Here is a 17,310-nt window from a genome sequence, read left to right on the forward strand (position 1 = left end):
AGAATGGAGTCTGAATTCCTGTGCTAGTAACATGATCAGAAAAAATACTTCACCTGCTTCAGATCATTTTCTAGATAGTGCAGTTGTATATAATATGCTTGTAGTGAACTAGTATAGGCAAAATACTTTGCGTACTACTTTTATGATATATGGACAAGAAACAAAACAGCTGAGTCCTTGCCGAGTACTGCTTTATGTTTCATTAGTGAGGTGAGCACTAGTGCCACATTTTCAAGATAGGAGTACCTGCAGGAGATAGTAAGTTTGGAGATCATCATGCTGATTTTAAAAGCTGCCTTCTCATCAAGAATTTAGCTTCACCTGTAAATGCTACTGTAAGGCTAAAAATACATACTCTGAATTAAGCGCCAGACACATTTGATGGCTAAAATGCAAATATCTTCTCAAAGGAGAACTCAAGGTGTCTTATCCTCAGGTAGTACGTCTCCACTGCTTTCCAAAATAAATGCTTAGGATTTAGGGTCTTTTTGTCATTCAACGAGTTACCTAACAGTTAGCTGGTCTAGATGTCACTGGCATGCACAAGTGGTTCTATTGATCCATACAGTGTGCTGTACAAACTTAAGGAATGGGGAGAGTTGCTATTGTTAAGAATTTGAAAGTCTTCAAAAGTTGCTTTCTGTGCTTAGCTCACTTTCAGTGCTTCTATTAAAATCAACTGTATGGTAGTAGGTTTTTTCAGCTGTCAATCTTTTTTCCTAACAATACTCTTGTTCAGAGGTCTGTTGTTATTTGTTCCAGTTATGCTGTCTTTAGTTTTAAATATTTAACAGAATAACATAAAAGTATGCATAGGTCAAATCTACTCACACATGACAGCTGTTATCTTGGACCTTAAGTAGGACAAAGTAAATCACTGTGCTTTGAGTCATGTAGAACTAGTGTTTTCAATAATGATATATCCCTTGTTTCATAGAATCACAGAATGGTTTGGGTTGGAAGGGACCTTTAATGGTCATCTAGTCCAAACCCCTTGGAGTAAGCAGGGACATCTTCAACTGGGTCAGGTTGTTCAGAGCCTCATCCAACCTGACCTTGAATGCTGCCAGGGATGGGCCATCTACCACCTCTCTGGGAAACCTGTTCCTGTGTTTCACCACCCTTGTAAAAAATTTCTTCCTGATATCTAGTCTGAATCTACCCTCTTTCAGTTTAAAACCATTACCCCTTGTCCTATCGCTACAGGCCCTGCTAAAAAGCCTGTCCCCATCTTTCTTATAGGCCCCCTTTAAATGTTGAAAGGCCACAGTAAGGTCTCCCCAGAGCCTTCTCCAGGCTGAACAACCTCAACTTTCTCAGCCTTATCTTTATAGGAGAGAGATTCCATCCCTCTGATCATTTTTGTGTCCTTTCTCTGGACCTGCGCCAACAGTTCCATGTCTTTCCTGTACTAAGGACTCCAGAGCTGAATGCAGTACTCCAGGTGGGGTCTCACCAGAGTGGAGTAGAGGGGCAGAATCACCTCCCTCAAGCTGCTGGCCACACTTCTTTAGATGCAGCCCAGGATATAGTTGACGTTCTGGGCTGCGAGTGCACGTTGCTGGCTCATATCCAGTTTTCCACCCATCAGCAGCACCCCCAAGTCCTTCTCTGCAGGGCTGCCCTTAATCCCCTAGCCTGTGTTGATACTGGAGGTTGCCTCTACCCAGGACCTAGTACTTGGCCTTGTTGAACCTTCTGAGTTCACATGGGCCCACTTCTTAAGCTTGTCTAGGTCCTTCTGGATGGCATCCCATCCCTCAGGTGTGTCAACTGCACCACTCAGCTTGGTGTCACCTGCAAACTTGCTGAGGGTGCACTCGATCCTACTGTCCGTGTTGTTGATGAAGATACTAAACAGTACCGGTCCCTGTACAGACCCATAAGGGACACCACTTGTCTTTGATCTCCATCCGGACATTGAGCAACTGACCAATACTCTCTGGGTGCAACAATCCGGACAATTCCTTTATCCACCAAATAGTCCATCCATCAAATCCATCTCTCCAATTCAGAGAGAAAGATGTTGTGGGGGACTGTGTTAAAGGCTTTACGGAAGGCCATATAGATGAGATCTGTAGCTCTTCCCTTGTCCACTGATGTAGTCTCTCCATCACAGAAGCCCACTAGGTTGCTCAGGCAGGACTTGCCCTTGGTGAAGCCATGCTGGCTGTCTTGAATCAAGTCTCCCTGTCCTCCATGTACCTTAGCATAGATTCTAGGAGGATCTGTTCCATGATCTTCACAGGTAAAGAGGTGAGGCTGACAGGTCAGTAGTTCCCAGGGTCCTTCTTTTTAAAAATGGGTTTAATGTTTCCCTTTTTCCAGTCACCAGGGGCTTCACCTGACTGCCATGACTTTTCATATATCATGGAGAGTGGCTTGGCAACTACATCAGCCAAGTCCCTCAGGACTATGGGATGCACTTTGTCAGGCCCCACAGACTTACATATGTTCAGGTTTCTCAGGTGGTCACAAATCTGATCTTCTCTTGCGGTGGGAGGGATTTTGCTCCCTCAGTCCCTGCCTGGTGGTCCGTCCACTCAAGAGGTGTGGGAAGAGACAGTACCAGTAAAAACTAAGGCAAAAAAGTTGAGTACCTCAGCCTTCTCCTCATCCGTTGTTACCAGGTTTTTTTTTGCATACTTACCTTCTTGAATTTAATCCCATATCAGTTATTTTCAAAGTACTCAAAAATTTTGTTTTTGATTCCAGGAAAATGAAAAAGAATTGGAAGAAGCTGAAGAGTATAAAGAAGCACGTTCCATACTCGAGTCAGTGAAGATGGAAGCCTAGACGTTTTTCAGTACTCTCTTTATATGCATTAGCACTGGGTCCATTCCACACTTATTATTTGACTATGGCTCTATTCCTATTGTTGACTTGCTAAGGTTCCCTTTATGCAAACTGGCCTTTCTCTAACCGCAAGATGCATCAAATAAAGGATGTTCTGAAACATCTGTGTGTTCCGTATTCAGGCAAAACAGAAATGTTTCCAGTCCACTTTGATTACAAAAAGGAAAAATAAAGCTGATTTAATTAAGCGTAATAGCTAATACACAGAACTTAATCTGAACAATTCAGGCTAAGAAACGAAGTTTAGCTATGTAAGGAATGTGAGGGACTAACAAATACTTTACAATGAAATAGAATCATAGAATGGTTTGGGTTGGAAGGGACCTTAAAGATTGATTCATCTAGTTCCAACCCCCCTGCCGTGGGCTTTAGAAGCACCTTATATTTGAAGTAATTTCAAGCCATTATAGCATAACAATCTATAGTGATGGACTAAATGACCCTTCAAAGTCACCCATCTTTTTTCTATGATGCAATGTATCTGTAATTTTATCAAGTATGTACTCCTTGTTTATCTTTGAGCCCAAGACAGAACTAAGAGCTGATTCCAAATCTTCCTCAGTTTGCCTGGGGATGACTCATAGAGCCCCAATCACACAATTAACATTGATCAAAATTGTTACTTTTTCAAGAAAAAGAATTCAGCAGCTGACCAGGATGTTGTCGGTTGGATCTGGTGGTATGAGTTCTCAATTGAATGCTTTTCCAAGCATCTTGGCCTCAGTGAGTTTTTTTGAGCAAAGCTTGAACCCCAGAAGGTGAAAGAACTAATAGGTAAGGGAGCAATGCTTAAACTTCCTGGAAGACCATTAAAACATTATGTACAAAAGCTGTGTTCTTTCCGAGTAGCTTCTTTAAATAGCAAACAGTAAGCTCTGCTGATGAACAAGAAAGCTTTTTACGTTAGTTTTTCTAGTTTGAAAGTACTCTGGCATGTTCCTTAAAGGCAACACAAAGCACAGTGTACCTTTTGTGTGGTGCTATATTGAATACTCTTAATAAAATTTTTTGTTAATTTGCTTGAGTTTGGGTAAAATGCAGTTTCAGTACCTCTATTTGTGTACCTTAAGCACACTGAGAGTAATAAGTCTACTTCTCCATCACTCTCAAGCACTGTTCTGACAGATTATCAACACCGCAAGACTTCTGACTGAGTGCAAGTGACCTGCTTTTGAAGTGACCCCAGACCAGTACTACTAGATAGTGCTAAGAGGTGAAACCTTTTGTGACACTACTACGGCTTCATAGCAGTACACGCACACCTTCTTACCAGCATTGTGTCCTAGGCTGCCAGACACTGCCCAGTTGACAGCACAAATGAAGTGCTATTGAGAACACGTGTCTTTGAATACTCACTTCAGCCAGCTTCTTCTGTGGATCTTCACCAGGAAAGGTAGCTGGAGTGGACAAAGCAGATCACATGTCTTAGCTGACCAGCTGCAGTCAGTGTAGCAGTAACTCTGTGCTTTCAGCCATTGAGTGATGTGCGGTGAATAAATGCTGAGCAGAAAAGGAGGTGAGGGGAGTGCAGAGAGCTGTCAAGTCTGCTGGGTAAAGCAGAATTTAAAACAAAACCTACTCTTCTTCAGAAAAGAGAATACACACTTCTGGAAAATAGGCCCACAGAAAAATTACGTGCAGTTGCTTAGCGCCACAAGAAATGCATGTCAGCATGAAAGCTCAACAGCTGCAGGACCTATAGTGGCTAAAAGAAAGTAGCATTGTGATCTGGATTAAGTTGGCATTTAAAGGCACATGGAACTGAGTAGCTACCATAAAAAACAGACTCAGGGAAAAGTTTCTTGGTGCAACAGTTTCTAGGGTAGAGTGGTTTCTCATGTTTCCCTAATACTCCTCTGTCCAAGCTACTTTCTAGTTCCCTCCTATTGCATCATGAATCAAGATGATACTCTCTTCTATCCATTTCTTCTTTTCTGTGTTCTCCAAGAGACCGAGCATGTTCTGTTGCTCAGGAAATAGCCACCCTCACTGATGAACATCAGGGTATGTCCATATCTGAAAGTACTTGCTCTCTTGTCTCCAGATGCCTGTGGAAGCATCTAACTTCTGAGAGGACAGAAGCATCATACCTGTAAAAACTATACCAAAAAATGGTGACAAGGCAGCAATAACATAGGGCTGGCCCCTGAGGGGTGGACTGGCAAAGCCATGCAGATATGCATTACTCATGCTAGCAGAACAGTTGATCCAGTGATATATTACAGTAGATTGCATTTTTCCAGCAGTGGTCCGAGTGGCCAGATGCAGATTATTTATGAAGGAGATTGTTTTTGCTAAGAAAACATGTATCATTTAGACTGGATTCAAGTTGTATAGTGAAGTAAAATGCAGAAAATTAATCATAAGCAGTAGTATTGTTACTATCCTCTCAGATACCAAACTCGAAAGGCAGGAGCACATGAAGTAATACCATGTTACTTCTAATTTTAAAGTTATCTAATCTTTTTGGAAATACGTAGTCTGCATTAGTGAATACAAGAGACCATCCGAAAAAATGAAAATCCTGTGGGCCATATTTTTGACCTCCATCCTCTTTGAACCTTGTCACTGGCTTTACTGATGCCTTTCAAAGTCTACCTAAGATAGATGAGCAGTATTTACCTTTTCCTATGATGATACATGTTAATTTATCACTTAGTTTTCATGCTGCCCTCTTACCTCTTTCCATCTATACTATCTTTTCAATTAAACATATTCTGCCGGCAAGAGAGGTGTCGCAGCCGTCTCGGGGACGGAGAGAAGAACGACACAGAATTCAGGTGCAGGAGAAAGAGCCAACGCCAACAGCAGGAGCAGCATCAGCAGTAGCAGCATCAGCCGTTTATTAATTACAAATCCGTATATATATATAATATGGTTCACAAGGATGGCCAAGGCAATTGGTCGCTTGACCATCCACCTCCCAGAGTGATTGGCTAAATGCTACAACACCCATTTCAAAACAACTTTCCCAGTGTGCCATAAACAAGACTGCATAACAAGCTACAGGTGCAAGATAAAGTCTTAGTTTACAAAAACCTCAAACTGTTTCTCAGCTAGCCTGCATGGGAAAAGGAACTTTCACAGGACGCTGCAGTAGCTGGAAAATTTCTGCTTCTAGCCTTTTTGTATCCACAGAGAGGTATAAGAAGATTCTCAATTATTTGCCAGTTGAACAAAGCATTTGCTTTACTGAGAAGTTAGAACAGAACAGGAGTCCACATTACACCCTGAGGGGTGATTTGAGAAGAAAAAGGTAGACTGAAGGTAACATCGTGGTGTAAGTCCTGTGCCCAGTGCTCTGATCACGTGTTCGCCAGCTACTGCGTGCTTTGAAGTTTATCCTTGCACAGTTAAGATTCTTGCCCTTTGATTCAGAAGATGTGCTGCATCTGAAGTACAATTGTAGAACAAACTTGGTACCTTCACCTGGAAACTAGTATTTCTTAAGTCCTCAGTTATACTGAGAACTGTAATGAGAACTGAAAGTAGTGTCAAAACTCTGTCTTCTAACTTGAAGTCCTTCCTTCACTTGAAAAACTTCCACAACACACAGATAATTTCTTATAATGGGCTAATTAACAAGCCAGTTGCTTTTGTTATTAAAACTGTTTCAATTAATAAGAAGCGTTTTCTTACCAAGCAATAATCTCTCAAGGATTCTTTGAAGGTAAGTTTCTTCTATTAATAAAAGCAACCATGATTCTAAAGCAGTGTTTCTGACAGGCTTCTAATATAACACATCTCAAAATCAAGTTCCTCAAAACAGTCTGCATGAAAGGGAAACCTTGTAATTTATTAGCACCATCTTTTGGGTTGTTGTTTTATGGTGTTTGTGTTCTGGGAGCAAGATCCAGGAAAATAATTGTCTTCTGAAAACCACAGGTTGTAGTTGAATACTTAAGAAGAGGATCCAAGAACTCCATACTTCAGCACGAACCATGTGAAGCACACCATTAAGCCACAAATCCCTTTCTCACTCCTACTCATCTGGCTCTAATCTCTGTCTGGGATTTGCAACCCTGAACCTCTGCTTAGAGTGCTAATGTCTACATGAGTTATTTCTTCCAAAACACAAGTAGAGGAAACAGCTGTCACTGCATACTTTTACCCTTCTATTTATTAGCCAAACAGGTACTACTTCCTTGAAATACGGAAATCTGTTCTTGTAAGTGGTCACACTATACTAAAGACCAACCAACAACACAAAAAAGACGACTGAAATTTTATATTAAAAAAAAAAAGGTGGAATGACTCAAGTAGTATGGGGAGCAGGGGAAAGCACAATCTGGTCAAAAAGCACTTGCACAAGGAGCATCACTATGTACAAGTAATTTCTGGCCATAGCTCACTAGCATAAAGGGAGAGAGACTGAATAACATAGGGGTTTTTCCCCAATCAAAAAATATTGCTCATTGAGTTGAATTAGCTGAATTTCACCGAGATCACACATCATAGGTTAAAAGGAGATTTATCCACTGAAACACAGTTTCAGAAGGGACAGAGTATGTATTGGGTCCAAGACTTAACATCCAAAAGAATATGTTAAGTGGAATGTTAATTACGTGCCTATCCTGTAGGCACATAATCAGCTATAAAAAAAAAGGACTACAAGGTACATCTTCAGGCTTCAATATTCTTTAAGAGGAGGGAAGAGCTAACTGTACACAGATACTTTGAGTTAAATCCAAAAAAGGATAAAGGTGGTACAGCACATCCCTTTTAGACGCCCTGCTAAATGCCTTGAGGTAGGAAAAGGGGACTGACTGCAGATCGCAGAGCCAATTAGTGCAGTGCCACTGAATCCGAAGGCAAGCTTTTCATAGACGTCAAATGCTCATGGATCTACAGAATACAGTGCATTTCCTACTACAAACACTTGCTACACACTTTGTTGGATTTTCACTTTCAAGCAAGGGAAACGTTTGGGTTTTCAGAATGGCATTCACAAAAGGCAAACTAAGCAAGAAGTTTCTAGCCAGCAGGAAACATAAAGAGTAAGAGCAGGAAAAGAAAGGCTTTATCTGCCATTTAGAAGACCTGTTTTCCAATCCTTTCTGCTTAACCTAAAGCAGAGGCTTGCATCCAGATCTGCCAGTTAAAAAACAAACTCACCAGAACAAAACCACACAGACCTGCTCTATTTCCTTAGAATAACATACTGTTCTGGCAACCCACCTTCTGCACCTCTAGAGAAGGCCTTCAATTCTGAGCTGCAGCTCAACCTCCTACACTCTTATAACACTGACTGCACTGGCTTTAGAAGTCCAGACTGAGACCTCTTCCATTGAATACTCAGCAGCCATGGTTCAAGACATTCCCTTGGGGGTGAGGGAGAACCGAAAAAAAAAGACTTCAAGTCCTTGGTCTAATTGAAGCAAGCTGAAGGGTTCAGATCAAGGAAAATGCTTAACTACTGGGCAGTATCTTGCTACTCATTCCTAACAGAGTGGGGTCCTCAGAATTACCGCGTTAGTGGGATGGGTGGCTGCACAGCTGCTTAGAGTGGGTAATCACCAAGAATTTACTACTAAAATTGAACGGTCTGGCCACCCCAAACGGTGCAGTTCTGTTCAACTGACCTGTACGGCAAAAGAGGTGAAAGAGGAGGTGTGTGTGTTTAACAGGTGCATGATATGAGGCAAATTTTACATGGCAGCAGAAACTATCTGCTGCACAAACACACGAGAAGGTAAAAGCTAGACAGCATTTCTGAAAGAGATGTAAGGGTTTTAGTGAATTATATGCAAAACATTAGCTTACAAGACACAGGCAACAGCCTCCTCCTTATTAGTAAGGCTTCATTTAGAAGCACTATCACATCCAGAAGGTACAACTAAAGGAAAGAACAAATAGGAAAGGTTCAGAGGAAACCAGTGAAAACTACCAAAAAGCTTGAAAAGCGGTCTCTAAGAAAGATGGAACAAATCCAGACATTTTAGCCTGTAGAATCCAGAGGGTGGTATTGGTAACAGCATTAAAGCTTATACAAGGTTATGGAGGAAAGGAATAAACAAGGCAGAAACAGTAAGATGCAATGAGCTTCAGTCACAGGGAGGGGAAAAAAAAAAGTTGGAAGGATTCCTTCCTCCTCAGAAAACGTCTAAGACAAATGAAGCTCTAGAACAGACTGGAACAGCCCAGGGAGGCTGTCAGACATGCATTCCTAGAGGTCTTCTCTTGAACATGCAGCTCTTGTCACACATGACACAGTGACAGCTGATCCTGCCTCATACTTACACATTAGGGAAAAGCATCTAAAGGTGGATGGAGAAAGTGCACTTCCCTTGGCAGCACTCATCTGTTAGGCTCACCCACTCACGCAGAAATGTAAAAGGCAAGATTGGTGGCACAGCTGAAGTGAACTACTCTGAATACAGCGAAGAGGTGGTCCTCAGAGCCCCCTCAAAGCAGGGGATTTCAGTGACACATACCAGACCTTTCAGACCTCACACATGTTACAATGCAGTGGATTCAAAGAAGCTGAAAAATGGTCGTCCTGAATGAAAGGTCTAGATTACAATCCAAATAAAGTAAATTTGTCTGACTTCCCACTTTTTGTTCACATTCCTGAACACTCACCTCTTAATGCAATGCAAAACATACCTTAAATTCCCACTTGTCAGTGGTGTTTACTTTGTGCACAAGTGACTCACTCAGGCAAAGATGAGGCCAGAAGCTTGGACTGAAGCCAAACACTGAAGGAAGGAGCTTGCAAAGCACCAGAAGTGAACTGTGAGGCCTGCTGGAAGCACCTGGGAGGGAAGCAGCAAATTCAGTTGAAAGTCTCATCTTAGTACAGACTCCGAGCAGGAGTACAAGCTTGAGGGAAAGGAGAAGAAAACATGCCGCTTATGGCCTTACTATCTTAACAGCCTCCTCCCACCTGATCTCTCTGAGCATCCACTCTTGATAAGGACACCACAAACAGAAAACACTAAAGAGAACCACTTACTGGGTTCTCTTCCATGTGCAATCTTGGCTATAGTCTGTTATTATATTTAAGAGACGCTTCACAATAAATCTGAGTGACAGGCTTGGGGCTTCAGGAGAGATGGCACAAGAGATGTGAAACTGTCACCTGCCCCGTGTTTTATAATCAATCATGTATTCAAACACAGTGAAAAAAACAGCACTTGAACTCTGCAGATTACTTGCTAGCCTGTCCTAGGATCTGGCATTTTGGGGCAAATGTCACTGGAATTTGCCAAAGCCCAAAAATCTAGAACCATTCCGCAAAAGCACTACTTTTAACAGGAAGAAGGAAAACTTCCACTTCACAGCAGTTTTGTTCCCTTATTGTTCTGAGGTTCCTACAGACGTTGCATTAGGGGGAAGGAAACCAAATGACCCATAGAAAGAACCTCAATTAGTACGGTTAACAGAAGCCGAATAGGTTGAAATTGGAAAAATAAGCACATTATTTATCTATCAATTACTACTTGCTTCCCATTTCAACAAAAGGAAATAAAATTTTCTCATCCTTCCTAACAATCCAGAGGCCTCCTCCTGCCCCAGCATAATTAGTAGTAAATTTCACTACAGCTCTCCATACGCAATCAAAAAGGCTACCTAATTTAAAAAGTAATTAGTTTACACAGATAGATGTGAGTGGGTAGATTAGTTTATGAAAATAGAATGAAATTCCTCTGGATGCTTTTAGTGACTTGGCTTCCTGCTAGTTTACAGCTTCTACACATTTCTGAAGGAGTGGGTTCAAAATTTAAAAAAAAAAAAAGAGAAAAAAAAGAGACTCTATTTGCAAATGAAGATGGTACCTTTCAAACCAATTGATCAGATATGTCAATTTTATAATTTGTCCTCCATTTTCGACACAGAAGATAAACTTCATATTTATGCATAAAACTCAACACCTCCACAAAGGACTAACATGTTATGTTTCATTCTCTTTGGTTGTTTACACAACACCTACCACCATGTTATCTATTTGCCAAGCCGAACCAGTGCTGAACCTGGAAAAGGAAGGCTTGAGTGCTATCACCCAGCATACCACAGGGTTTGCAAGAAGCCAGAACAGCTCCAGATATCAGACCAGACCAAGGGCTCTTTCCCCTAATCATTCTGCCACCAGCAGAAGCCAGGGAAGACATTCTGGGCAGGAACGCAGTTTTCTTCTCAGGGTGAAGATCAACCCTCACACACCTACGTGCTGACTCTTGCAATTTCCTCAAATGCAGAAAACTCGATTGCATCACTGTGGCTGGCAGCAGCAGGGAGCTGTACTCCCACTCTCTTGAGCTGGGGAACAGGTGGGGGACACAAAAGCCAGTAGCCGATACTCAAAGGAAAAGTGTAGAAACAAGTGTAACAGCAATCCTTGATGAGAACTAGGAAGTTCTGCCAGGGAAATCAGCGAGTTAAGAAACTTCCTCCCTCAACGGCTTCATCACAGCCAATATCTACTGATGGACCTCACCTCCATGAATGCATCAAATATCATTTGTCACCTTTAAAAAAAATTGCAATAAAAACTCTAACCAGCACAAGACAGCAAGCTGCCTTCTAAATACTACGAAAAAACCATACAAAACCTAAACTGTTACTCTTAGTTGAGCAGATTAAACAGCTTAAGACTTAGGTTTTATACTTTAAATTAAGAAGGCATACATGAAACTCAAGTTTTAAACAGCGATATCAAAAAAGATACAACTATCTATACCAAATTCTTTAACCGATTTGTTTTAAAAGGATGCAGAGACCAACTCTCATTTTGTTTGCCTTTGCTATTTTTGGAGTGCTACCCCCAGATTTGAGGAATATTGAGTCAACTGGAAATTTCTGGCTAACATGGACTGATGAGAAGCCACACTGAAGACATCTGAAATTTCACATGTACCCTCAAGCACAGTAGATGGAGCTAGTGGGGGGGGGTGGGAAACAGCTTTCAGAGTAATCTAAATGAAGCAATTTTCACACCAAAGCTAACATATTACTTGGTCAAACCAATTTTAAATCAGTTAACTATCAACTTTACCTACACACATTCAGCAGCCTACATAAAGTGAGATGGTAAAGCTAGCCCATTTCTGAATATTGTTGAGCTTTTACAGACACAGCATCTAAAAAGCCATCACATTAGGTCCTTACTGTGCTGGGTGGGGGCCGTACAAATAGAGAAGAAAAACAATCCAAGCGAGTTTATGGTCTCAATGATCATGCGAACACATAAATGAGACATGCAAAGACTTTTAAAAAAAAACAAGGTAACCAAGAGTCTCAGCCATAAGGAAACAATGGTGGCCACACCACCAGGCTACTACTGGAAATCAGTTTCCTTCCACGGATAGGCAGAGCTGAAACCGCACTAAACTGGAAGGAGGACAACTAGCGTTCTCATCTGGCCACTGTGTAACAGCAGCTACATGCCAACGAAAGCTATGGAAAAAAAAATTTAAAATGCAATCTTACAAGAACAAAGGACAGCTAGGAGAGCAGAGGTGACAATTAAAATCCTGTAATATCATATGGCAAATGGGATGCTGCTAAACTATGAAGAGTTCCAAGGCAGAGATATTTCTCTTGTGGGTAAGAGAGGCAACGGGGGAGAACCCATGTCCTAAATACTAGCCCCTTCCAAGGAGCCTAGAACTGAGCTGACATGGAAACTAAACCACCTTCCTATCATTAAACTATCTTCTTATTATTGTTAAAAGGAGTACTGCCAGAGCAACATCAAGACACATCACATAAATGAGAAGTCAAGGTAAGAAAGGTCAGATGGTTTTGCCAGAGTATGCATGTCCTGTGGATAAACAGAAGATTCCACTCCCCTTCTGCACCAAACACATCACCTTTCAGAAAGGCTCCTATTCATTTTTAATGAAACACTCAACTGGAGCTAGACCAATACACTCTACTCACACCTCTAAATATCAAGTTTTACTCAAAAATTGCAACATCATCAGCTGCCTACGATCAAGGGCACTTCACTGACCTTCAGAAAGATGTGTGCTACTCTTCATACAGAGGTGGTTTAGAAATAGACAATCTACTTTCTTCTCCTCCCTGAAGCTTGAACAGAAAAATATAAAGAATGTTTGGTATCTTCACAAGCAAAAGGCAAACTTGCACATTGGCCAGATGCTTGATGAGCCAGACACAGATAAACTATGTGTTTCAGAGTGATTACTAGGCAGAGCAGTAGACCACTATTCGGGCCAGGTTACCAAAAGCATCACAGTTTTGTTTTGTTATTCTTCAGCAAATCAATTAGCCTCTCCGAGCTTTACTTCAGTTTTTCACAAAAAAACAAACAAACAAACACACAAACAAAACAACCAAACCCAAAACCTAAATGTTTTAAGTTTTGATCTTCCAGTGGTGATGTCAGGATTATTTCAATTTAGTGCTTCTGTCCTCTGGTGAAAGTTAAGTGAACAAACTATACTTAACTGAAGAAGCAAGACATACTTTACCATTAAGACATTGACACTCAAACACACAAGCTTCAGAACTTCTGGCAGTTTTAAGCACAGAAGGTAATCACCCCAGGGTATTTTAAGTATGCAGTATGTTGTATTACAGGTAGTTCATACTGTTAAGCAAGCAGAAGCAATTATTCTCTTACTAGAGAAAAATCACACACATCGCAAGATTAACACATGAAAAGTCACTTTCAATCTCTATAACTGTTTTTTTAAAGTCTTCTGCTGTAGAACTTGGGTTGTCAATGGTGGTAAATCTGATTGAAGTGACCAGTGGAAATGGCAGGATGAAGAGGAGTTAAGAGCTGGAGAGCCTATTGCCAGTTAGTTAGACTAACTCTGGATGCACAAGAATTGGGCTCCAGGCAGAGAAGGAATCCAAATGCTTATCTCAAGCCGAAGAGAGAATCACACCCTACCTTTCAAAACCCAACAGCTGCCCGAAAGCACACACACTGTGCTAAAAATGGAATCATGACAAGATGATCACAAAGGACAACACACTTTGCAATCCAGGATAAAGACCTTATAAGGATGTCTCAAGACAAAACATTACCCCATCAACTACTTTTTGAGCTACAACTAGGCAAGAGAAGTTTTACCAAAGCTTATATATAGACCAGCCTTCTTGGAGCTCGTATTCCCACCAGGAATCTCCAATAAGCAGTCCAAGGAGCCTGCTACTGTTTTCAAACACTGAGTTCAAAAAGGAAGACACTTTCCCTGACTGTATTGGGCTATTTTATCTCTGCCTCTTTAATTCTCCCCCTGCAGAGCAGAAGGCAGGCATACTCTGAAGACAGCGTAAGAGAGAAGAGCAGTGACAGCCGGGACCCATCCGAAGAAAAGGTGGCCATTTGCAGGTTTCCTCCCCCAGCATGTCACCATACCCTACACTATGCTTTCTCCTAGGAAGGAAGCAAAACTTGAATAACATTCAGAGAGGCCAGCATTGCACACAGAGCCTCAATTTGCTGATTACCAGCAACCAAGCCCAATATTGTGTTCTGGCTCCCTCCTCAATTCGGACACCCCAACATGAGACTTTCTCTATAGTTCCTCTCCCTCAAAGAGCAGAAGTGAATAATAATACCATTCTTGCCTCCAACACTAAAAAGGAAAACTCAGTACCTCCAGTCTAAAATTACTCTCACACTGCCCATCTGTGGACCTGACATCTTCAGAGTATGAAAAGGGCAGTAGTTATGATGGAGTTGCCAGACTTGCTGACCCAAAAGGCATCATGTTCTGTGTCTTCTGTGGCTACAAGGCTAAAACTCTTTCGTGCCATGACTCTCAGGTGTGCTTTCATGCCAGTTTAGCCATCTAACTAATCACCACTATTTTACGCTGAAGGTAACTCACCTAAAGCAGACTCCATTCATGCCAGGTGAAGACAAACCTAGTCAGGCACTTAACATGCTTGTGATGTGTTACTGCTCCACTGTGTTGACTGAAAGCCTCTATTAACCAGACAAGTACCGTTCCCCCCAGTGTTTGTCACTAGGGTTGAGGCACCTGCAGTCTGACCAGCTGCAATCATGAGCACATGTTGCTCTTTCAATAAGGGAGGCAAAGGAGGTTCCAGGACTCTTAATAATTTCATGCCTGGTCACTACCCTACAGCTAAATACTTTTTCTGTACAGTACTCCAGACACCAAATGCACTATTTTTCCCCAACACACAAAGTATCTTCTGCCCGTTACAAAATTTGATACCTTCTTCCTAAGTGGAGCATAAAGAAAAAATGGCTTTCAGTCCTGTAGCTTCTCTAGCAACAGAGGATACAAAATTCTGGGTTACTGAGTCTCAGCTCCCCTTATATTATCCTGTTTACAGTAAACACCTACTACAGTTGGACTGTAGTTTCAGTTGAGAAGGGACAGCGAGGTTTAAATGTGAAGAAGTTCACAATACTTACGTTGAGGTTTGAAGGATTCCTTGCTAGCTGGAACATGAGAAAACGGTCCCACATTCATGACAATTTTAGGAAGCTGAGATTTTTTTTTCAAACATTGTAAGCCACAACTGAAATATCAGCCACTGGCCTGACTAATCAGGAGAGAGGCCTTCAAGCAGAAGAGTTTGTGTCTATGCAGAGCATGCACATGAAGCAAATAATGACAGAAAGTCTGGAAATGAAACTCAAACAGAAATCTGAAAAAGAGAGGGTTTTGAGAAAATGTTTATTTACCTCTTTCCAGCCAGCAGCAGAGTCTCTTGAGAATCATGACTTTTTTTTTTCCTCTAAACATGATTTGCAACTTCTTCCAACAGAACCAATTATCCAAAAACCCAAAATGTTTTTTCCTAGAAGAAACAAACAAACAAACAAACTAGAATCTTAAGAGAGCTGTCCCTTAGGGCTACTTCGGAATTTCTAACATGTTTATGGTCATAAACATAAGTACTACCAATGGGATATCCTGAGCTAGAGCTTGGCTGGTCCCAGCGCATCTCCATCATTTTACAAAGTACCAAAATGGGAGACAAATGTCAGTATTTGGGATGTGTATATATAAGCTGTGAATAGTTTAAGACTACATACACAAATACACGGAAAATACAAATGAAGGAAGTAAAAAAAAAAAAAGAGAGAGAGAGAAATAACCTCACCATGTTAGAAGAGCAGGACAAGTCTTCAACCCAGGTGCCACTGGTACTCCTGCGAGTGCCTGCTCCCCTGCTGCTGAGCGCAGCTTTCCCGTATTTTTTTGCTAATGTCACACAGACCTTTTTCCTAATCAAGAAACTTGACCTTTACTGTCTATTGCAGGTATCGGGCTGAAAAGTGAAAACGTTTTTGGCGATAATGAGAACAAAATGTAGATTACACCTCCTCTTTAAGTTACTGAGAGCGTAAGCAAAGAAAGAAAAATACCCTGGCCTTTATTTTATTTTAGTATTTCATATGCAAGCTGTTTTTCTTGATTAGACAACAAAACACCAAGACATGCCCCATTTTACACTATTAAAAACAAAGCAAAAAGCTGGGGACAAAAGCAAAACAACGGCTTTCCCTCTGTCACGCAGCAGGGCCAGCATGTAATTTCCCAGGGGATCGCGAGGCAGCCCATTATCCCATTTGCTTCCCTTTTATTCTGGGTAAAGACAGAGCTTTGCTCCCCAACAGGCCTGTTCCCTCACAGGTGCCACGGCCGCCTGCCCCGCACCGCCACGCTACGCGAGCCTCGGCCCGGCCGTCAGGGGCGGCGGCCTCTCACACAGCCCCGAGCTGGAGCCGCCCCGCTACCTGCGGGGGTTCCGCTCACCTCTTCTCCGTTACCTCGGGACCCCGCTGGCAGCCCCCACCGGCCCCTTCCTTCGCCGCGGTCCGGCACCGCTTCCCGCCCGGCGACATCCAGCGCATGCGCGGCAGGCGGCGGGCGAGGCGGCCATCTTGGTGGCTTCGCGCCTGTGGCGAGCGAGGGGCTGAGCGGGCGTCGGGTCGCGGGTTGGTGGGCGCGCTGTAATTAGTGTTCCTAATTAGCCGGTTTAGGTTTAATCTGCGCTCACTGACGCCACCGTTCGCCCTGCTTTGTTGCTTCGGAAGGCTCGACTTGAATTCTCACAGCTTTTGCGCGTTTTCACCCGGCCGGCGTGGCCGGGCCCGGCGCTGCCCGCGGCCTCACGCCGCCCGCTCCGCCGCGGGGCCGGGGACAGCGCCCCGGAGCGCCGTCGCTGCGGGCGGCCGGGGGTGGGCGGTGAAGGAGCGGTGATAGCCGGGCCTTTCAGGGCGCTCCGCAGGAAGGCTGCGGCGAGGGCTGCTTGTGCCGGGCGGGTGCACGGGGCGGGGAGGGGGCCGTAAGGCGTTGCTACTCCTCTCATTAAAAATGGCCGCGCTAATGGCTTTTCAAAAACTAGACATAATCACAACGCCCATCTCCAGGCGCGGTCCGCGGGCGAGGAGAGCGCGACCGGCCGCAGGCGCCGGTCCTCCGGCGAGCGCGCTGGGGGCGGCGCGGGCCCGGGCAGGGCCCGGCGGCGGGCAGCCGGGGCAGAGCTGGC

The 17,310-nt window shown here is 43.0% G+C and overlaps 1 protein-coding gene across 2 annotated transcripts in view; it reads left to right on the forward strand.

Moving 5' to 3' along the window:
- Nucleotides 1-2,958, forward strand: part of TBCA (tubulin folding cofactor A) — a 31,140-nt gene extending 28,182 nt beyond the window's left edge. For both annotated transcript variants that reach the window (XM_086629408.1, XM_086629407.1), the window contains one exon: nt 2,716-2,958. In XM_086629408.1, the coding sequence (XP_086485534.1) occupies nt 2,716-2,796 (81 nt within the window). In that variant the 3' untranslated portion in view covers nt 2,797-2,958. The remainder of the gene's footprint in view (nt 1-2,715) is intronic.
- The last annotated feature ends 14,352 nt before the right edge of the window (nt 2,959-17,310 follow it).

Source organism: Tauraco erythrolophus, chromosome Z (assembly GCF_009769465.1).
Source record: "Tauraco erythrolophus isolate bTauEry1 chromosome Z, bTauEry1.pri, whole genome shotgun sequence".
Classification (NCBI taxonomy): domain Eukaryota; kingdom Metazoa; phylum Chordata; class Aves; order Musophagiformes; family Musophagidae; genus Tauraco; species Tauraco erythrolophus.